This window comes from Falco naumanni, chromosome 10 (assembly GCF_017639655.2).
Source record: "Falco naumanni isolate bFalNau1 chromosome 10, bFalNau1.pat, whole genome shotgun sequence".
Classification (NCBI taxonomy): Eukaryota; Metazoa; Chordata; class Aves; order Falconiformes; family Falconidae; genus Falco; species Falco naumanni.
Genome location: NC_054063.1, coordinates 18,000,057 through 18,022,673, shown reverse-complemented (window position 1 = coordinate 18,022,673; position 22,617 = coordinate 18,000,057). Strand labels below are relative to the sequence as shown.

At 41.1% G+C, this 22,617-nt stretch overlaps 1 protein-coding gene across 2 annotated transcripts; it reads left to right on the top strand.

Moving 5' to 3' along the window:
- The first annotated feature begins 63 nt into the window (after positions 1-63).
- Positions 64-20,707, top strand: FBXO3 (F-box protein 3). 2 transcript variants are annotated; one of them, XM_040608537.1, is made up of 11 exons: positions 64-240; positions 3,270-3,359; positions 6,614-6,777; positions 9,262-9,376; positions 11,951-12,155; positions 13,616-13,661; positions 15,878-15,962; positions 16,924-16,929; positions 17,375-17,490; positions 17,847-18,037; positions 19,695-20,707. In XM_040608537.1, the coding sequence occupies exons 1-11, from the start codon at positions 134-136 to the stop codon at positions 19,818-19,820; spliced, it is 1,251 nt and encodes a 416-aa protein (XP_040464471.1). In that variant the 5' UTR covers positions 64-133; the 3' UTR covers positions 19,821-20,707. The 2 variants fall into 2 exon arrangements, with proteins under 2 accessions (XP_040464471.1, XP_040464470.1); XM_040608536.1 differs by having other exon boundaries at positions 65-240; positions 16,807-16,929.
- The last annotated feature ends 1,910 nt before the right edge of the window (positions 20,708-22,617 follow it).

Genomic DNA, 22,617 nt, shown 5'->3' with positions numbered 1-22,617 from the left:
GGAGGAGCCGGGCGGGCCGCAGCCGGCAGGGGGCGCTGTGCCGCCCCCCCGCCCCGGCGGCTGACAACGGGCCGGCGTGAGGGGCGGGCGCGTCAGCGGCAGCGAGCGGCGGAGCTGCGGGACGTCTCGGAAGATGGCGGCGCCCCTGGACATGGAGCCGTCAGTACTCAGCTTGGAGCTGTTGCCCACCGACCCGCTGCTGCTCATCCTCAGCTTCCTGGATTACCGGGATCTAATGAGGTACGGGCCGGGCCCGGCGCCGCCCCGGGGCTGCGCTGCCCCCTCGGGGGGGGAGGGCCGGGCCGGGCCGAGCCCGGCCGCGGCGGCGCTGAGGGGCCCGGCGGCGCTGAGGGGCCCGGCGGCAGGGAGGGGGCAGGCGGCAGGGAGGGGGCGGCCGCCGCGGCGCCGCACCGAGCGCGGGCACAACTTTTCGGTGGCGGGTGGCCGTGCCGTGCCGGGCAGGGGCCGCGGCGGCGGGGGTGGGGGCGCCCGCAGGGACGGGCACCGGGGGGACGGGCTGGGGCAGGCGCCGGCGGAGCTGCGCTGTGGGGCCGGCTCCTGCAGCTCCCTCCCCTGACAAACGCCGGCCTTCTCCGCCGATATTTGCCCCTATTTTTTTTTTTTTTTTTTTTTTTTTTAGTGCAAGGAAACGTTGCCTGTTTTCCTCTCCCCCATTATATATTGGCTGTATGTATAGCGAAATGACAATGTAGAGACGGTGAACCCGTAACTGGAGTGAAACCATTAATTCTCTGAAACTGTTGCCTATCTGCGGGCAAACAAAGGGCGGTCTTATTGCCAGTCAATACGTCCCGCGACTTGAAGGAGCTGTTGTTTGAGGAAAAGCAAATTAAATGAAATAGGACGGCTTCTCAGGCAGGACGACGTGGGTGAAAGTTGCCGGCGCCTGTGGGACACCTGGGCGGGTGGCTGGGGCTGGGCGGCACGCAGCGGGGGGAGGGTGTTGTAGCTAAACCCTCACCCGTGACGTACAGGCGTGGGCACGGGTTGGAATCACGGAATTTAATCAGAGAGAGAGGGGTAGATGGTGTATAATAGTATATCATCAAAATGGTTTTTGTTTGCTTCCCCCCCTCCCCATAAATACTACTCAAGAAAGCTAAAGGCAGCCAGCAGAATTCTGTTATGGTAACGACAAGAGATTAAGCATAAGCAAAAATGAAACAATTTTTACAAATCCAGTATGGATGATTTGGCAGTAGTTGCTGATGGTGTAGTAAAGGCACTACCTGCTTTTGTTATGTGCTTAACAAAATGAGATGGATTTTGCTGGGCAAGCATAATTAAATACTGTGTGGGGTTCTTATTTATACGGTCAGTAATGGCAGTTTTGCATAGCTGGCTGTTTGCAGTTAGTCAAAGTGTTAATTGAGGAAATCTCTAGTTGCTGGCATTTGGTTTAGGACATACAGATAACCGACCATCACAAATGTTATGGTCTCCCTGGTATTCTACAGGTTGGTTAGTCTGGTGGTGGCTCTTAAATAATGGAAAAGCTGACAGGTGACCAAATATTTCTGTAATTAATGAGAATGGCTTTAATTGCATCTTTATCATGTTTGAAGCCACATGTTCCTTTGATGCTATGGACTTATTTCCTACCAGAAATTACAAGCTTGATTTGATTGATAAAGACCAATATAATGTATTTCTGCAAGGGCTTTGACTTTGGGATATTTCTGTTTGTCACCTCCACCCCAAAAAAAAAAATAATCCCGGTGTTGTGAATGAAGTTCTTCCATAGCCAAACGTCAAGGTTTGAAGTGAATGGTTTTATGTCTTCTGTGTCGTTGCGGAGGAGAGGGTTAATGGCAGGGCATGCAGGAGAATCACTTTCTTAGAGATTAGGATTGTATTAGTATTTCAAAATTAAACAGTTTATAATGGATATTGATGAGGGGGCAAAAAAAGACTGAACAGTTAAATACAAATAATTCTGCAGTCTCAGTCTGAAATGTTTTCACCAGCCCTGGACTTTGGCTGATTTTACTTACCAAAACCAAAATTGAGAGGCATCTTTATTTCAGTGTGCAACTATGGCCGTTTACACAGTTGGTCTTTCCTACTTACTAGTTTCTGAACTGTACTGAAAAAGCCCCAAAAAGTAGTAACTGGAAGCTGAAGTTCAGTAACCTCATTTGGGGTATTTAGGTGTTGATCACTGCCATTAAAATACACGTATTAACTGTTAGAACAAGATACCAGAGGAAGTGATATTGCCACATCTAAATTGGTGGTGTCTTTTGGGGAGTTTCTTTGAAGCATATCTGATAATCAGCTCAAACACTGAAGAAAAAAAAGGTTTATTGTCTGGTGTTCAGGCTAGATTGAATGAGGCAATCGTTGCTTTTCATATAAATACACTGAAATGTCTTGCTGTCGATACCAGATAAAGAAAGACTTTATAACTGTAAAAGTAAATACAAGAATAGACTGTATCTGATGGCACTTCTGTGCTGCTTTTAAAAAGCAACTTCGCAGGCAGCAAAAGTATGGGTTAGCTTTTACTGCCTCCTTGCATCAAGCCAGGATTAACTTAAATGATTTCTGAGGACAGTTTTAGACCTATATCCTACAGGTTTTTTTAATACTGCATTTGCAATAGCACTGCATAGTGCAGGGTATAATTCTTTTAACTTCTTGAACTAGCAATGTTACCTGTAACACAATGGCAGGGGCTTATATAGGGCCTTTATTAGAGTGAGCTTGCAGTACTAGTTTCCAGGTCTGTCATCCTTTAGATTTTTCCCTGTGTCTGTCATCATTGCTGGTCATGAAGTTTGTTGTTGAAAGAACTTAAAGTGGACGGTAACTTTGTAATACTCAAACTGTCTAGTTTCTGTAGCTTGGAAATAATGGAAAACGTAAGGTAGAGACTGACAATCCAGGTAAGAAAGCAACTTAAATCATAACTAGCCTGTGTTGCTGCAGTGCTTACCGCTGGTGGAGCAGAATCACACCAGAATCTTTCAGACAATGTTTACGATGGAGTAGCTCTACAGGATGACCTGCTTTACAAAATTACTTAATTGCTGACAGTTCTCAAAGTGTGTAGAAAGGTAGTTCATGACTTACATGCCTGTAATGAAGACTTTTTAATCATTGTAAGCACAACTCTAAAAAGGAAAGCTATGTAACTTTCAAACTGCATTTATTTCATGGGAATACAATGTGTAATAATATGGGTCAGTATTTATCCCTGTTTCACCACTCTTTTTCAATCAAATTAAATTATTTTATATTTATAGTTGCTGCTGTTTAAGTCGAAGATTAAATCAGCTATCAAGCCATGATCCGTTGTGGAAAAGACACTGCAAGAAATACTGGCTTATTTCAGAGTAAGTCTGGTTGTTTTAAGCCTTTTTTCTATGAAAATAAGGGTTATGTTATCGTCCTGTCTGTTTATGTCTACGTTACTTCTACTAACTCCAAGACTGAATTGGCATTTATCAGCTTCAAACCGATGAAAGGTTAGAGGTATCCCAAATGTTAATTTCCTAGAAAAGCTTCATGAATTTACAGGTGTTAAAAGGTTTTATGGTTGGATTGAGAAGAGGTGACCTGTTAGTGCCTAGGCTCAAGGAGAAACTGCAGCTTGACCTTATCAGACACCAGGTATTCTAAGGAGGAAGGTAATACTCTGGGTGCTGTAATTATGAAGGGTACAACTGGATGGCTGTGTCAAGGGTAGCTGTTGCTGGGATCACAGAATGGTTGTGGTTGGAAGGTGCATTTTGAGATCCTCTAGTTCAACTCCCCTGCTCACACAGGGTGACCTAGAGCAGGTTGTCCAGGACTATGTCCAGTGTCTATCAGTGGGCAGCACTGAGAAGAGTCTGGCTCCATCTTTACTCCTTCCCATGAGGTTAACTGTGTGCATTGATAAGATCCCCCAGGCCTTCTCCAGACAGAAGGGTTCCAGATCTCTCAGCCTCTCTTCATGTGAAAGATGCTGCAGTCCCACAGTCACCTCTGAGGCCCTGCACTGGACTTGCTCCAGTACGCCCGTATCTTTCATGTAATGTGGATCCTAGGACTGGACACAGTACTCCAGACGTGGCTTCGCCAGTGCCAACTAGAGAGGAAGGATCACCTCCCTTGACCTGCTGGCAATGCTGCTCTTTTTGCAGCCTAGCATACCATTGGCTTTTTCTGTGAGGGTGCATTGCTTGCTCATGGTGTCTGCCAGGAGCCCCAGGTTCTTCTCACCTGGTCGGCCCCCAGCATGTGCTGGTGTCTGGAGTTATTCCTCTCTGGGTGTAGGGCTTTGCATTTTGCCTTGTGGTACAGAAGATTCTTCTCTGTCTGTTGAGATCTCTCTGAATGGCTGCACAACCATCTGCTGTATCAGCCACTTCTCACAGTTCTGTAGCGTCTGCAAACTTGGTGAACGTGTACTGTCCTGTCAACCAGGTCGTTAATGAGGATTTTAAATAGTATTGGCCCTAGAATGGAGCCCAGGGGAACACCACAAGTGACTTGTTTCCAACTGATCACCCTTTGGGCCTGGTTGGTCAGCCAGTTTTTGGTCCACCTCAATATCTACTTATCAAACCCTTATTTTGTCAGCTTCTCTGTGATGATACTAACTGAGACAGTGTCAAAGGCTTCACTAAATTAGTGAAAATTAGTAAATCTGCTGCTCTCCCCTCATCCATCCTGCAAGTCGCCTCATTGTAGAAGGCTATCAGGTTGGTCAGGCATTACTGCCCTTTTGTAAATCTATGCTGAATGCTCCTGATCACCTTCTTGTCTTTTTAGAAATGCTTTCCGGGAGGATTTTCTTCATTGTTTTCCCAGGGGAGTCACACTGGGCTGTGTAAAAGATTTTACACGTTGCTCTTGAGATGTTGAGTTGTTTTTAAAAGCTCACTTTCTGTTCTGCTTGCTTGCATTGAACTCAGGGTGTCTCTTAAGTGGAAGCTAGCTGTAAAGGTATCAATCCACATCTTTGCTAAAAAAGGATGTTTTTCTCAAGAGCTGAGAAAGCTTTTTGAGTTGACTGAAGTGAATTACCAGCCAGTTTTGTTACTGCTTATCCCCTATGTGTGTCCTGTTTTCTAGACAATGTCTTTATTTATAGATTGTAAATTGTGAGGAGTATTAACTACTTATGACTTCAGTGATCAGTTCCATGTGTTTTTCCATTATTCAGGTTGTGCAGGTGCTCCTTGTATTACACAAGTAGCCTAAGGTGGCAGAACAGTTGGTGATAAGGGGTTAATATATATATGTAAGTGGGTGGAGAAGGTAATCTTAGGAACATTTCCAGACTTGTAGTTTGTAGTCCCTGTTATATCATATGGAGTGTATGAAAAATGAACAGCAAGCAAAGTTGAATCCACAAAGATAAACATACCGTGCACGTTCTAATTATATGCAGCTTATGAAGATGTAATGCAACTTGTAAAATTTTGCCTTGAGATTCCGTGCGTAAAAAAATCCTAAGCGATGTTCTTACTAGCATCCAAAATCTGGTGGGGGGCAGGGGAAAGAAGGTAAGGAAATGGAAAATTCAAACTGAATACCTGATGCTTTGGGAAAGGAACTTGGTGTGCGTGTGGGGGAAGATTAGGGGGTTATAGGGCTTTGCTAAGGAGAACTGGATCTGGGGTTGGTCTCTGAGATGCTGGCTTCTCCGTAGCCAGGAAAAAACAAGAATGAAGGCTGTAGGTAATTTCTGCATATGACATTTGGAGGGTGAAAATAATTGACACCTGCTGAGATGTAACTCACTTTGAGTTTTCTTTTATTTCTTTGCTTTGACATTAGTTTATCCAACTTTCCAGATTAAACTTAATCTACTTTTTTTCCCCTCAACTCTTCTTCAATAAGTAAGGTTCTTCTCTCCTTTTCGGAGCTAGAGAGATCCTAAATGTGATCTGAAGACTTCTCTGTTGTTACATTTTTATTTATATGTATGAAACTGTACTAAATCTCTTAGATTCAGCATGCTGATAGGAGTTTGCGGAGCTGGAATATATCCTAACACAAAAATGCAAGGACTGCTACTATTTGGAGGCAAGCATCCTTTGTCAGATGTTAGTCGGCACTTTTTTGGCAGGCTGTCTTCCCAGAGCCTGCTGTTGTGCCTGTGAGGAGAACTGAATATCCAGTGATTCATTAAGAAACTGACTTTATGGGTCAGTGCAGAGTTCTCCCTTAACTCTGGTTTGGTCTTTTAATTCTTATTGGGTAAATAAAGGAGTTTGTACTAATGCGGTAGAACAAAAAACTTGGTATCTTTGGTTTTTTTTTGGAAGGCCTTCCTCTGTGTGTGTGTGAAATGTGATGTGAATTAGCTATTTGCTAGTTCTAAGATTTGATAATAGACAGCACTCTGTTTAAAGGAATACTGTTTCTACGTTCTCCGCTGACACTAAGCACCCCAAATGTTTCCTAATTCTGTTCCAAGCTGCTGTTGAATAGGTGCTGGAATTAATTGAGTTGTGCAGCTTCATGTGGCTGAAAGTGTTCCTGGTTTAATATTATGCATACTGTTTCTGCCAAATAACAAATACTAACTACTTGGATTTAGAAGTCGGGCTTTTTTGGGGTAGTATTTGAACTGATTTTCTTCGTGCCCACATAGAGAGGAAAAAAGTCAACGAAATCAAAGCTGGAAAGCCGTCTTCATCAGTACCTACTCTGACCTGGGAAGATATATCCGATACTATGCTACACTGAAGAAAGCCTGGGATGACCTAGAGAAATACTTAGGCCAGCGGTGTCCTCGGATGATTAGTTCTTTGAAAGGTATGGTGCCATACCTGCTTTCTGTGGTGGGCTGGCTACATGACAGTGTCTGTTACTAAGCTTCATACTGCTTTCATCCTAGGTGTGTGCCTCAATTACCTGAGTCCTGAAAATCAAGTAAATGTGCCTTTGCTTCCCCTCCAGTAAATAAGTAAATCAGACTACATGTATAGCCCTTGCCCAGTTACCATGATCCATAGATCCCTCAAGATTTCTTTTCAGAGAAGAAATCAAGATTATTTTTTTCTAGTGACCAGTCTTCTTTATCTATGGATAATCGGGAAATAAATACAGTTCTACTGCTTTTGTCTTCTGTTGCTATGACTGGTTTGTTTGTTTGTTTAGTTTAATAATCCCATTACTTCAAGGACTTGGGACCTGCTGGTGTGATTTTATTTGTGAGATTTAATTAAGACCTAATTAAAACACTTTTCACATGAAAGCAGGCATTTTAAACTAAAGCCAAACAAAAAGGGTTTTTTTTTCCTTCTATTGGACTTACTGCATTCCTCTAATGAAAGTAAATTAGTGGCTGAACAAGAATTTTTACCCTTCCCTCCTGCCCTCCTGATTCTGTTTTCAGACTAAATTTGTGGTTTAATACTTGAAGTAATTCCCAGTGTTCCACTTAATAAATCTTACACAGCAAGACATACAGTGAGTTTGGGCTTTTCTGGTATCAAAATAGCTTTTACATTTTCAATTGTACTTCGCATGTCAGTATGAATTGACTGTTAGACCAAGATGTTTGATTTAACATCATCTGTGCAATTGAGATGTCTACAGACAATGATCTCTTTCCTGTGCAAATTGTGCACGTTTCTTGGCTTTCTGGATGGTGCTGAATTCTTGAGTTTTGCTAAATATTTGTGAATAACAGAATGTGGTTAGAAACTTGTACTTTACTGTGTTGTTTTTTATTTTGTTACTTGTGTTAGTGAAGGAATGCCTTTTTAGGAAAAGCCAAAAGGGTTAAATGGGGCCTGAACTCTTGAGTAACACAGGCCATAGTACTTGATATCCATGCTTTGATTTCCGTAACTTTCATGCTGCTCTGTGGAAAATACACCCTTCACTCTGGTATACAGAACCACTGAATTGCTAGTCAAATAGTTTTTAAATAAAACTGAAAAGTATCTGCATTGGAGGTGTTGAACAGATTTTACCACAGTTTTACTTTCAAAATCCTCCCAAGGAATTTGGTGCAATGAAGCTTCTCTTTGTCTACAGAAAGACAAAAATAAATTTAAAATTATCGATTTCCATGCTTGTATAGTGATGGCAGGTTTTAGCAGGAGCTCTTCCTTCCGTAACTTATGCCTTTTTAATACCACTTGTACAGGATCTTGTTTCAATGAATTGTTAAATTATACCATATAAATAAAACGGATAATGAATAGGAAAAGAGGTTAAAAAAAAAAAATCAGCTTAAAAACCTTGATTGGAACAGACCACAGAGGCCACCCAGTTGATCTTTGCTAGAAGTGAGGATCTGGAAAGCCCGTGAAGTGTGTGTGGAGGTGTAAGAGTCGTTACTCCCTAGCTCCCTCTGCTCTAGTCGATCTGGAAATCCCCGTTACCCGTTTATTGCTTCAAATTCCAGGTGAACGGTGCCTGCAGCCAACATTTCTCTGTTACTGATTGGACTGGAAACTGAAAGAAGCATCCCTTAGCATGATGAAAGAGTAAAATCAATACTGCCTGAAAGTTTTAACTGGGGACTCGGTCAGCTAATGATAATATTGTGGGGAGAAGGTTCATTTCACTTTATAAATACTTTCTGCTAAAGTCAGGCCTGTTGACATTTCACTGGAGATTGATGCTGTATTAAGTAGTCAGTTAATGTAATCAGCTTCCTTTCAAATTTATGTAGTATTCTTTCTGTGCCACCTAGCATATAATATTGTCACCAAATATTGACTTGAGTCCATGTTCATTTGATCGAGGCACTCACGAGTTCCATGCTTTTATTTGAAGTACTTGCTTTTTAGCGATTCTGGCCATTAGCCTGAATTTAATCAGTGGAAGATTCTTGAAAATGTGCTACTAGACAGCTGCATCCCAAAGTTGAACTGAATTTACCTTGCTTTTGCATGTCTGTTTGTTCACTTTGAATTATAAGTGGCAAAATACTTTGAAATATATATTCCTTTTGTGATAACAAAAAAGAAAAATCCATAATGCTAAGGTTGCTGGGGCTACATAAAATTCTCTTTGACAATTGAAAACATGCTATTATGTCTGGATGTGGCTAGGTTTTGCCTTATTTCTAGGCATGCGGCTCTGATGAGATGATGTGAAATAGCATTTTAAAGGAGAGCTCTTAACACAAACTCCAATATTCACCTTTGTCAGGAACGGTATACTGGGCATTTGGGGGCAGAGCAGTGAATCAACATCAAATTTGAGAGTTTTGTAGGCACAGCAGTTCTTGATTTCCCACTCCAAAACTGCCACTTAATAACTGTTTCTTTTTGTATACAGAGAGTGTGCGGGAGGAAGATCTGGATGCTGTGGAAGCACAAATAGGTTGCAAACTCCCTGATGACTATCGATGTTCATTTCGTATTCATAATGGACAGAAGCTGGTTGTTCCTGGGTAAGGAAAGAAATTACGTACTATGTAATTAATTCCTTTTGTATTTCTCGCATAGTTTGTTTATTAAAAAGTTAAAAGTGTCTGCTGAACAGGATGAATGGAGCATTTAAATGTATTGTAACTGAGTGCCTGAAGTGACACTTCTAGCATTGGCTGTCTTTTATTCTCAGAAGTAATTGAAAATACAGTGTAGATTTCTAATTGCTCAATTACTCTTATATTTCAATTTTTTTTCTTAGTGAGAACTTCTTTTTTGTTAATAACTAACATTTCCAACTGTTAGACTTCTAATCATACTGCTGGAAGTTGCTCCCCTGAAGTTTTGCTTTGTACTACATAAGTAAATTAGCCTCTTGCACTCTTCAGGCTTCATTATTTAGTAACTTTTTTCTTTAAAATGGTTAGGGAATAACTTTTAAACCGAGCATTCATTTCAAGTAGAATCAAAATGTCAGTTCTTCAAAATAAGTTTTATAAGTAGGAGATTTTACAATTTTATGTGGTTTCAGCAATTAAAAACTCCTTTTACATTAAGGTTAGAAGGCAAATGGCCAAACATAGTTTCCAGTTTCCTGTTTTCCAGCTATAGGAAAAGTTAGCAGGTCTGCACTTGATAAAGCCCTGCAAACTTGAGCAAAAGATGGAAAGCTGCAGCAAATCATTGCAGTGTCTGTAGGGGGCAATGCATTCATGTTGCTCTACCAAAACCTTCACTACTAAAGCAGGTGCAGCTTTCTCCAGTTCTAGTGTTGTATGTGCAGAAGGGATATGGGAATTAGTTTTATGCAATCATAACAATGACTTCTAGTTCTGTTTCTTTTGCAGGAGGGACTTACTTTAGAGAGGAGATAGGTACCCTGGTTCTGTAGACTTCTAATGGAGCTCTGTATCTTGTGTGCTTCCTGCTCTTCCTACTACTTTTTCACTCCCACAGAGCCTCTACTGTGCTGGTGTGCCTGTGGAAGGGCTGCAGAAGCAGCCATATGCCTTCGGGCACACCTTCCAGCTTGAGCAGCTGCCAGTGGGCTGTGGGCCATTGCTGTGCCCTCAGAGCGAAGGCCTGAGCCTTACATGCAGGTTGGCAAACCTTGTTGGTGGAGCACTGACTGGGGAACTAGTTAGCTCTGACATGGGACCCTGGAGTAAGAGAGGTGGCCACAGTGTGAGTAGAAGGGGTGTGGATTTACCGTTGGGGCCAGGCTTGCTTCCCTGTGGGAGGTGAATGCTGGAAAGATCAGGTGTAGGTAGTGGAAGTCCATGCAGCAAGTTGTTGGTATATTAGATCAGAAATAGAGGAGATCTGGGACTAGTCATCATTGTTAGGTGCTTCAAGTTTCAGTGTTTGGATGTTCACTTTGGTTTTTTAACTGTACAACATGCTGATTGTAGGCAAGACTACGTAAGGAAAAAGAGGGGTGGAACCTGTTGCCCAGGATGGGAGCAGCTTGTGTCATGCTGACGTGTGGCAGCTTGCGCCTGAGTCATTGCTTTCATAACGCTAGTAAAAGCATCTGCAAGAGTTTACATCTGAGAACATCAGTGAAAGGCAAAGCAGATGAGAGTATAGGTGGGGGGGTGTACATTGCAGGTTTGTGTACTCCTCTCGTTGCTAAGCGCACTGCTGTAGTGTGTGCCCTTACAGCTGATTAATCTGATCATGTTACTGCTTTTTATCATTCTTCTATTGTCTGCCCCTTTATTACATTGAGTGTGGGTTGCTTGGGTTTTTTTTTTCACCCTAGCTCTCATCTAGCCTAACATTCACATCAATATTAACTTTAGCTTCCAATGCTTACCTCCATTCCTGATTTGTTACATATTTCAGATTATTACTTTTTTCCAAATGTATATACTTTCCTTATGTATGAGAGGCTCTTTTTGCTGTCTCTGATCTCACTTCCTTACTGTCAAAGACAAGTAAAAAATCCCATCCTTTTCTGTGATGCTTACAAGAAGCTAGAGGAAAAAATTAGACAATTGATGGCTTTGTGTATGTCTACTTGTGTCTGTCTGACTTAGTTTTTATACTGAGATTATAATCTGTCTGACTCAACGGTCATTTTACTTGTTTGCTTCTCAACCTTTTCTCCAAAACATGGAGCACCTTGCTCACTGTAGTTTTGATCAATGACACTTATTGTAGCAGCTTTGTATTTGAGTTGAAAAATCATGGACACTCTGACAGTACTGAAATGAACTTGCATGCAGCTTGAGATACAGACGGTAGTTGTTACATTATGCTACTACAGGAAGCTGCATCAGCTGTGAGCGGCTTCTTTGAAGTAGTTGCAGACATGATGGGAATCAGCAACACAGTTTAAAATGGTGCTTTGAGATGCACAAAGCATACAAGGAAGTATTTATCTTAGGGCCATCAAGCCTCCCTTTGTGAAGGTTGATGTTGTGAACTAATAACCTAGTTCAGCACCTGGATATTAGACTCGGACTTGATCTAAGTCTGATGTGCATCTAAAGCATCGATAGAATCCATGCTTAGAAAAGATTTAAAGCTCTCTTTGCCTTGTGAGTGGTATCTTCTATTTATCTTTCCTTTTTTTGCTGTTGTCTGTTAAGTTTGATGGGGAGCATGGCACTGTCGAACCACTACCGCTCTGAAGACTTGCTGGATATCGACACAGCAGCGGGAGGTTTTCAGCAGAGGCTAGGTCTGAAGCAATGTCTTCCTCTTACTTTTTGCATTCATACTGGCCTGAGCCAATACATGGCCCTGGAGAGTGTGGAGGGACGAAATAAATACGAGATCTTCTATCAATGTCCAGTAAGGAAGATATGATTATACTTGTGAATGTGCTTTTCTAATGATTGATGGTGTCCCTTTGCATGTTATTGGATATCTGAAATATTTTACGTAGCAGAAAGTGAATACTTAGAGATCATATTAGTTTTGTTACTTGCCCCTGAATTCCCATCTGTGTTTCATCAAAGCCTGGAAGTGGAATGGTTGTAAGTGAAGGAAATTTATGTGAAATTGTTGGTGGCTATAGCAATTTCTGTAGGTTTGTGATGATGGACAACCTTATTGGAAGGTATTAAAGTTGTTCAAATACTCTTGTACCCGTTTCTGTAAGGAAGAAAAGCTTCTCCATTATGGAAGGTCAGCATCTATATATTCTTCTCCCCCAGATATGTTAAATGTAAACTTGCTACAATAAATGATGTCCCCTGGTTTGTAAGCAAAACTTACTCTTCCTCTTGAACAGCTCCTTTGTAGAATGTGATTATTTGAATATTTTTCGTAATTTTTATAGCTGTAATATTTTAAGGTAGTTGTAGTGTTGCTAGTGAAGCTTAAGGATATTATACCTAACGAGATTTTAGCCCTCTCTTTCCTTACCCGTGCCCTGATGACTTTCCCCCTGCATAAGAAAGCACGGTGAGTAAAGGGTGTTTCTTGTAATTACAAAAAAAAAAAAAAAAAAAAAAAAGATGGGGATCTTCATCCTGTTATGGAGTTCTTGGCAGTTTGTTTTCAAAGCATGTAGCAATGAGATTTCTATGATATGCCATGATAATGGATCACTTGAAAGATGTTAAGATCCTCCCTTATTATACCAAGTATTAAAACCTTCTAGATAATGCTTGGAATCTGAGCAATGTTTATAAATATCTGATAGCAGCAGGGCTTGAAGAAGTCAGAACTAGACTCTTCTCACTGATGCCTGCCCAATGACAGAGGAAGAGGCAGTGAGCACAAGTTGAAGCACAGGAAACTTGACCTGAATGTACACAAAAACGTTTTTACTGTGAGTGCAGCTGAGTGCTGGAACAGGCTACCAGAGGGGTTGTGTAGTCTGTGTCCTTGGAGGGAGTCAACACCCAAGTGGACAGCCCCTGGGCAATGTGCTGCAGCTAACCCTGCCTCGAGCAGAGGGGTTTGATCATCTCTAGAAGTCTCTCCTGTGCTTCTGTTCGAAGGCAGTACTTTGGAGGCCTTGTTTTTGTGAAAGATGCCTTAAGTCTGATTTTATGTGCATGAGCCTTAGTAGAATGTTCAAGCTGTGTGTTCAGTGATCAAGTGAGTGCTCATAGGAACAGGCGTGTGTGTTTTATATGTTTGGTTATCTAACTGGGAGTACCATGATGTATTGAGCAGCCAGGTTTTAGGTTTAGGTAGTATTGGGAATGTGTTTCCTATGTTATATTTCAGGTGTTGAATTTTAACCTTGAAAGTCTAATGCTTTCCTCCTAATACATGCACAAACTTCTTTCCCTTTTTAGGACCAAATGGCTCGCAATCCATCTGCTATTGATATGTTCATTACAGGTAACACTTTAGATAAAATATTCCACAAAGTGTTGTAATTGTGCTGTTTAGAAAAATGCATGTCAGTGTGACTTGAACAAAGCAAGCACTCTGAATTTTCTGTGCTAGTTGTAAGACACTAACCTACTTTAAAACATGAGCTTTTACTTGAAATGAAATGCAGGTTCCCTGTATTAAAGCTTGTCCTTCTACGTGTCTTGTATACAAATCATTCAGCATATTAACCTGTCTAACAAGATGCCTTTTAAGTTAGCCATCGTGGGGGTGATGTAAGCAGTTATTAAATACAACACCCAAGTGGATAGAAAGAATCTACTTTTTTCCACCCCCCAGTGATTTTTGCAACCACGTTGGAAGTTGAAAATATTTTGCATCCCATGATGAAATCTAATTAACTATAAACATAGCTACAGAAAAAAACTTTTCTGGATTTTTTTTTTTTATTTGCCTGATTGCTTTATTCAAAGGGTAAAGGAGGGAAGGGGAAAACTGTGTAATTAGTTATGTAGTAATGTGTTGTGATCATCTGTCTTGACATGTACATTGATTGGAATAGTGTTTTGATTATTTATTTTTGTTAATCCACTGGCATCTGATAACTGTGGCTATGTCTAAATTCCTTTCACTTGGTGGGAAAGCAGATGTATAACAGATGACACCAAAATCAATAATAAAATTTAGCCTTGCGTATTTCTTAGGATATATGTGTTAATATTACAGTGAGAAACCACATTAAGCAATACTGTACCATTGCTGTACATTGCTGGTGGAAGGTGGTCAGACTCTTAGCCACGCTAATTTCTTGGTACTGATTGATTGCATGAACTGATTTTAATGTGAAGTAGTCAACCTGTTTTACAAAGGTCTTGCAGAACGCGTTGTGTGCTTTAGAAACATCATAGGAAAGATACAGCAAGAACATAAGAGTTTCTACCTAAATACTTTAAAGCTACTCTGTGGTGAATTGGTGTTGCTGCTCAGGATGGCTGCTTCTATAGAGTTGAGTCGGATGGTGAGGTGATCTGACATTTAAATATATGCCATTGACTGAAAGGGTTAATCTTGGCTTATCGCAATCTGGAGGGAAGTTTCATATAGAGCATTTATCTTGTCATTTTGAAGGTGGCGGGGTGAATCGGTCCACTTCCTCCAGTCGGAGTTACTTCATACAAGGTTTGCATTTTGTGGATTAGTGGTAGCGAGGAGGATAATAAACTTGGAGTTTCTTAGACTTCCAAAAGGTCAAAGGGCAGTACACATAGCTCTTCCTCAAAGGAAGAGGTGGTAAGTACACTTAATCTAACAGGAGTGGTAGTACATGATAAGATGTCAGTGAAGGTGAGGATAATGATTTCTTAGTATTTCAGCTTAAATCCAGTTTTGTATCAGCAGCATTGACAAATACTTGAAGAACTTTACTTTTCTATTGAACTCCATATTGCAGTGCTTGGAAGATTTATGGCTGAGAATTTCTTTGTGGAGAGCTGGTGTGTCTTGTATGAAACTCTCTTCTTTGAGAGTTAGATGTGGCAGCTTGGCTGTCTACTTAGAAATTAAGCTGTTCCTGAATAATGGCTGTAGGTGTATGAAAAGCTGTTCTCAGGCAGTGGTGGTAGATGTATGAAAATCCCAGGTTCTTTGGCATGACATACAGCCTTAGCCTTCTGGGTTTGTGGCAGAAGCACAGAGTGTGTTTATGGCTTATTCCTGTTTTAAGGAGAGGGAAATTCTGCAGCTTGCTAGCATGTTTCTTAGAAACTCTGTTTGTATGGAAACCTGGCTTTCAGAACTGAAGTCCATAAACCCACCAGCAGGTTTGCATGCCTCTTGTAGGTAAAATAGCTGGAAAAAGCTATACAAGTAGCACAGGCCACTATACTTGTCTTTCCCAGTAACAGCCCATCATGAGCAGGAAACCAGGTGGTAAGGCACACCAACATTTGAAGACCGTGATTATAATGTGAAATACTTGGGTAAGAGGTTCTTTGCTGTGTCGTTTCTGGAGTGTGCACCCTTAACTCTCAGTTCTCGGTTGTTTTTTTCCGAATGATCTCTGTTGTTGGAATGGTCTCGAATATTGACTGACTCATCTAAGTCTGAAAGTTTATTATAAATATAATCAAAGCTTTAAACTTTTTTTCTTGAAGTATTTATTTTAATGTGCTTAGTGGTAAACGTACCTGTCCTTATGAACACTTTTCTTCTTTGACATCTAGGTACATCCTACTTGGAATGGTTTACATCCTACGTAAACAAGGTTGTAACCGGTGGTTATCCTATCATCAGAGACCAGATTTTCAGGTATTGTGACTGGGATTTGTAACCTCAGTGCAAGGTTTTGATGCTGCTTTTAGAATGCTGACCTCTTTCCAAGTAGTTACAGGTATCTGATATAAAAGTTGATGGTGGAGAGAGGAGAAGGCATGTGAAGCTTATTGAAGATAAAGCTGTAAAACAGAATGCTGAAAGAAACTTTTTTTAACCAGAATCTTCAGAGTTTGTAATTTTGCGTTGACAGGACCAGAATTTTGCGTTACAACGGATCTGAAGTTTAGCTAACAGCATATTTATTCTGTTTGCCATGAGTATGCTGCTGCAGTACTATTCTGAGTTACTAAAAAAACAATTTTTTTCAGGGAACTGGTCTGTAAAATAATACTGTTGAATATGTAAATAAACAGGACTTGTCTTTGTGTTTGAATCTTTATGCACTTTTAATTTCTTCTAAATATAAGCAAGACCCTTAATTCTGTCAAACTGGGATGCTGTAGAACCAAGTTTCTGATCTGTAAATTAATTTGCTGTAGGAGTTTCTAGGTTTTATTTTTTAAACAGTATAATGACATATCCTTACTTAAAAGTGTGTTTTCATTGACTTCAGATCAAATTACACATCTGGCTTAATAGAAGCATTACTGGAGGTACAAACTGATCCACAGCTGTATGAGTTTAGGTGATGGGGCAGTATATGTTGCGAAGACTCTGCATACGTACTTCCTTTATTGAACTGCCAAATGAAAAGTTAAGAATTACTTTTAACCTAGCATGACATTCCTATTAGGAATTAACTAAGCACTTTACATATTCAGTTTTTTGTATTGAATGTACAGAGCTATTTGCAGTGTTGATGTTTTCCTTTCTCTAGGTATGTGCATGATAAAGAATGTGTTGCTACCACAGGAGATATTACTGTTTCTGTGTCCACATCTTTTCTACCTGAACTCAGTTCTGTACATCCACCGCATTATTTTTTCACTTACAGAATCAGGTAAAAATAACAACTGAATTAACTCTTGTAACACAGGAAAGACCTATGTAACATTCAAAGCATCAGTTTTGACAAAATTATGCATGGCATTCAAAAACATTGTAAAATGGATAGGAAGTACACAACGTGCTGTACTTTTTAATAAAAAAATACTGAATCATTACCTGGTCAGGTATGCAAAGTACCAGTCAAGTTGGTAATTGGTAAAATACAGTGATGGGGCGGGGGGAAGTTACAAGTAGCTTTTGTGATTTAGAAAGGGGTAAATAACAACAGATAGCAAAGCAGAGACATGGAGATGGATCCCAACCACTGCTTCCGTATACTTTACCTTAGTGGGATTTTTTTCCCAGTCGACTTTGAGAGAGATCTCAAGGACACTAAAGCATTTCTTAAATGTATGAAAGTAGTTACATATGCACTAAGTATGGCGTTTGGCTTCTAGAATCGAAATGTCCAAAGATGCTCTTCCTGAGAAGGCTTGTCAGCTGGACAGTCGGTACTGGAGAATAACAAATGCCAAAGGTGATGTAGAAGAAGTTCAGGGTCCTGGAGTAGTCGGTATGTAAAAGATTGCTTTTACTAACCCAGTAGAGAGAGTGGGTTTGTGTTTAATGTACCTGTTACTAAAGTTACGTTATTAGCTGTTAATCATAGTGACGGAGGGTTGTAGTCATTCTGTAGCTTGAAAGACACGTATCCATCTGGTTTGTCTTTAAAGTTGTTTTGCAAGGGATGTCTGACCACCCTGATAGGTAACCACTCTTCAGACAGTTTTTTAACATCTGCAATTGCTGAGAATCATTTATGCAGCCACTGGAATATAAATTGATCTGCCTGAGTGTGTTGTGGAGTGCAAGTGCTTTAGCAAACTGTTGAAGTGTAGTTCTGCTTCAGTCCTTACGCTTTACCAACAGGGGAGTTTCCAATTATCAGTCCAGGGAGAGTCTATGAATATACCAGCTGTACTACGTTTTCCACAACATCTGGATATATGGAGGGGTATTACACCTTCCATTGCCTCTACTACAAGGAGAAATTCTTCAACGTCACAATTCCTCGATTTCATATGGTTTGTCCAACGTTCAAGGTGTCTACCGCACGAATGGTAAGTGGAGATGCAGTTGTGCTTATCCTGGCTTTTTTTTGCCCTGACCTGTTGTCCGAGAACACTTGCATTAATTTTAATAGGACAGCGTAACTGTGTTTAAACTTCAGTGTCATATCTTTTTTCACTTTTGATTCTTTTCTTGAAAATCACTCCTTTTTTTCAGAACCATTTCTCAACAACAATAAAAAAAGAAATGTGAAAGTATCACTCAGTCTATATAAATTCTTTTCAGTTTCTGGAATGTTTATTAGTAAGAAAACACTTCAGGTGCAAAAATTACAGTGTTGAGCATTCATATTGGTAGCTCCTTACAAAACACACACCAGTTAAGACCAAGTGTAGCTGTAGTGTAGGCAGTTTGTACATTGGGAGAGCCATGTATCCTCATTGCTTTGACACGTAATGCTGCCGGTTGAATTCGGGACCCTTGGCCTTAGCTTTGGTAGCATGCTGTACATGGCTATGGGTCTTCCTTCTCAAGTCCTCGCCTCTGTCTGGTGTGATGGTCTGACCCGGCTGTATCGGTGAGATCAGGGCCCTGTGGGCTCTCAGCAGAGGTAGGATGTGACCATTCCGTGTCTGAACACAGCTGCACCTCAGGATGCACAGAAATATATCTGTGTGTGTGTGTGTATGTCTGTCTGTCCGTCCAGGGCATATTTCAGAGTTCTCGATTTGTGCCTAGAAACATGGCATTGCATTAGCTGTTTGGATTTCACAGTTCTCTTAATATCCCGCCTTGGTATGACCACACTCGTCTGTTTTGGCCGTAACAGCGTATCTACTTTCTGCAACAAGAAAAAGTTTCAGTTAATGACAATTTAAAAATGACAGCAGTCCGTATGACGATCATTAGTTCTCACTGAAAGTGCATTTCATCAAGTCACTTAATGACTTTGCAAATGAGTAAGATACTTAGCTTGCTGTTAATTATAACCTAGTTTTTATTTTGAAGTTTGCAGGTTAACAATGTGATTTCTCGCTTTGGCATGTTTAGAGAAGAATGCTTTATTTTATCACTAGCATAGCACTTATTTAGTGACTCATTCAGGTAGAACTTGGAAGTGTTTGTGCAAGCACTGAGCCTTTCCTCAGAGGTAGGCATCTACTTGTACACTTTCTCAGGTGTTTCCAGGGATTTGAGACATTCTCATTACCAGCAGCTCTAACAGTAAGTGCCAGCGGATGTCATGTTTCTAACAGAAGATGGCATATCTCAACTCTTGCCCACATTTATGGGAGCTGAAACCTCCTTCCATTCAGCTGAATGTAAAAATACTTTTCTCTTTTGCTTTACCTCTGTCCTAAAAGTAGTAATGACCCTTTGTTTTTAAACTGCTTTTAATAAAAGTACAACAGAGCTGTACCTGTTTTCTTGATGGCTTAAGATACTGAATTGTGGCTTTACGTAGTTGTACCTGTGAAATAATGAAGGTTAACGAATATTTACCGAGTTAAAGGTCAAGTAGTTTGGCAAAATGATCTCTGTTGCAAATTAAACTTTGTAATTGTAAGGAGCTGGTTGTAGGACATAGATCACAATGTCAGCTTCAGCTAATTGACACCATAACGCAAACTTTTCTAGGAATTATTAGTGCTTTCTTATAACTAGCTAGCATAGCTTTTAATTAAATCTGAATGTGTTTTGTATTAGGAAACAAACCATAATGAATATGCAGTGGATGAAGATGAAGATTCCACAGACACCGATGAATATGAGGATCGACGTAGAGTGTTGGACATTCCTGCACCTTCTGGACGCTGCCCACGTCATACCTGATAGGAATTTTTTCAAAATAAACTGTTTTCAGAAGCTGAACTCTTCGGGGCTAGTGCATAAGAATATTTCTGACTGTTGTAAATGAACTTTCTGTTGCACATCAGGGCAACTAGCATGAATGTTGGTGCCAGTTCTAATGTTCATCAGAGTATAACTTTTTTTTTTCTCCCCTGGTTTGGAAGTGGGGGGTGGGGTTGGGTAGGGGAGAGGGAGAGAGAGGAGGAAAAAGGCGTTTGGGCTTTGTTCATTTTTTTCCGAAGTGTGAAACAGCTTGGTAGTCCGAGGTAATCATATCTTACATTTTTAAACTATTGCCTATTTATGATCTGCAAATACGGTGTGGGGCTTTGTTTTTATACAAGCATCTAAAATTAGCAATAGACAAGATGGCAAAAAAGGTGTATCCTTTTGTCCTTTCTCGTGAGTTTCTACTCTTGATTAACTCCTGCTAAGAAGAAACTTGCCGTTTGGTCTGTGTATCCCACTTGGGTGAGATCAGGTGCTCTTACGCTCTTTTTTTTTTTTTTTTTTTTTTTAAATTACATAGAAGTACCAGAAAATTCTGGTCATCATATGCATAAATTAGGAATGAAACTGGCCTTATTTTTAGACAATCTGTCTTTTAGCTTAATTTTATGCAAAGTGACTCTGATTGGATAATGCCTTCTGGAATGTAGTGTACATGCACAAGCTGCCGGTTGGTCACTGAGAAATTGCTCAGTGACTACAGAGTATGTATTTGTAAATACGTTTTGAATTTTTTCTTCACATGATGTTTGCTGTTCAGACTTTGTCATAGGTGACAAATTTATGTTGGAAGTATCGTTCCCTAAATCCTCAATGGATTTTTGTAACTACGCCTGAATAAAAAAAGGAAAAAAAAAAAAGGGAGCCTGACAGAACACTAGATGACTAGAAACTTTATATTTAAAGAAGTATCTGTTTGCGTTACAACTTTTATTTTGTTTCCATTGTCATTAATAAAGAAATTTAACTGCCTCCTTTGCTCTGAATTGCTATGTGGGACTCTTCTTTGCCAAGACCTGAGCAATAACTGTGTGACCAGCATTGCTGTAGTCAGTTCCTCCTTTTGACATCCAGAATTAGTAGCTCCTATGTGGAAAACCAGCATACTGTGGTTCCAACTGAATGTTTTTTGTTATTGACTAGCTACTGCTGATACAGAAAACGTGGGTTTTTTTCATAAGTCGTAGTTTTAGATTGTCTGTGTGCTCACCTTTTCCTAGTGCCATGCAACATTTGGATCTCCTGCACTGGTACAAGGTAGAGAAACAAATACTGAGTACGATCCCTACAACAAGTTGTTCAGGTGAAACAGAAGCAAAAAAATGCGTCCCTCACAGAAGTCTGAACAGCACTGTGAATCGCTGGAGTGGTTTCAAGTCGTTTCCATTTTGAGGATTCTTCAGTGTTAACTGTGAGGGGGGAAATGTGATGTTTGTGGCATAATGCTTGTTCTTCACAGAAATTTTGTCATCTGTTAAAAGGCTCAGTGAAAAGATGATTCAGTGGAACTAGAACTTATTCCAGTGTTGTCAGTCTGTTGTGTGTTTTTTAAGGACAGATGTCATGGGCGAGGCTGGCTTGGTAATTCACCAGGGTCCGTGTGTTCTGGTTAAGTGATACCCGCTGAAGGGCATAAGGCTCTGCAGAAACACTCCCAGCTCTTGGGCATTTTGCGGTTCTCAGGGAGTGGTTCTCCCTTGGGTTGTTAGAGAGGCACTGTAATTATTGCTTACTGTAGAAGGCGCCAGGATGCAGGACAATGCTATTCTGTCAGCTCCTGAGCACTGTGACGTGAGGGTTTGAGGGCTCCGGCCCAAGCCCAGCTGGTGGTCACAGGACTCTTGTGAATGGGAGTGAAGGACACAGGTAAGGGGGAATGACACGTTGCTGTTTTACCAAACGCGGACGTGTTTGTAACAAGAAAAAGGTCATTCCGTTGCTTCAGGCAGCTCTTTTAGCAGACATGGCTGTAACAAGAAAAAGGTCATTCCGTTGCTTCAGGTGGCTTTTTTAGCAGACATGGCGTATTGCCTAAGGCTGCCAGATGCAGTGTAACTCTTTGTTGTGTGCGTTTGGAGTAGGGCTTGCGCCAGTGGTTCTCCTCACCCCACCCAAAACTAGAGTTTATGCCAGGTTGGCATGAAGAGCAAAGCTACCAAGTCTGCTGAAGAACAGGCATCAGTTATGTTTGCCAGCACTGCTGGGCTGTAGAAACCCTCACTGAGAAAGCAGGAGGGAATTGACTCAAGATCCTGCTTTGGAAGATGGCACTTGGGCACTCCGACTGACTGAGCCACAGCCGTGGGGAAGGAGCGCTGCCGCCTGCCGGGGCCGCACACCCCACTGCTGAATGCCTCCCGTGCTGCTTGTCGTTGGGGCAGTATGCACGTGTGGATTGTAACGTATATCCACCCTTCCCTTCGGCCACCCTCGGGTGCAGCCTCGAGTTCTACCTGCTTCTCTGGACTCGGATCCTGACTGCCATGGGTGCTTGGGGGGACTTCTCATGGCGTGGTAAAACAAGCCTTCCTGAACATCGTGAATTCAGCATAGTTAAAAATCTGGCATATCCAGTGCCGATATGTAACTATCTAGTCTGGGGTTTTGTGTGTGGAAGAGGCTTGTGCTGACAGTGGGATTCCTTTGGCGTTTTTGTGGGCTTTTGCTGGCTGGTTTGATGGAGAGAACCTTTGGCCACTGTTTTCCTGCTGTGACTGCATCACGCAAGAGAAAAACAAGTGGGTGCCAGCCAGCAGGAAAAAAAAACAAC

Coding starts and splice junctions, on each gene's coding strand:
- FBXO3 (XM_040608536.1), top strand. CDS start 134: ATGGCGGCGCCCCTGGACATGGAGCCGTCAGTACTCAGCTTGGAGCTG. Junction 3,360..6,613: donor AAATACTGGCTTATTTCAGA/GTAAGTCTGGTT, acceptor GTGCCCACATAG/AGAGGAAAAAAGTCAACGAA. Junction 15,963..16,806: donor ATCAGAGACCAGATTTTCAG/GTATTGTGACTG, acceptor TCCTTTCTCTAG/GTATGTGCATGATAAAGAAT.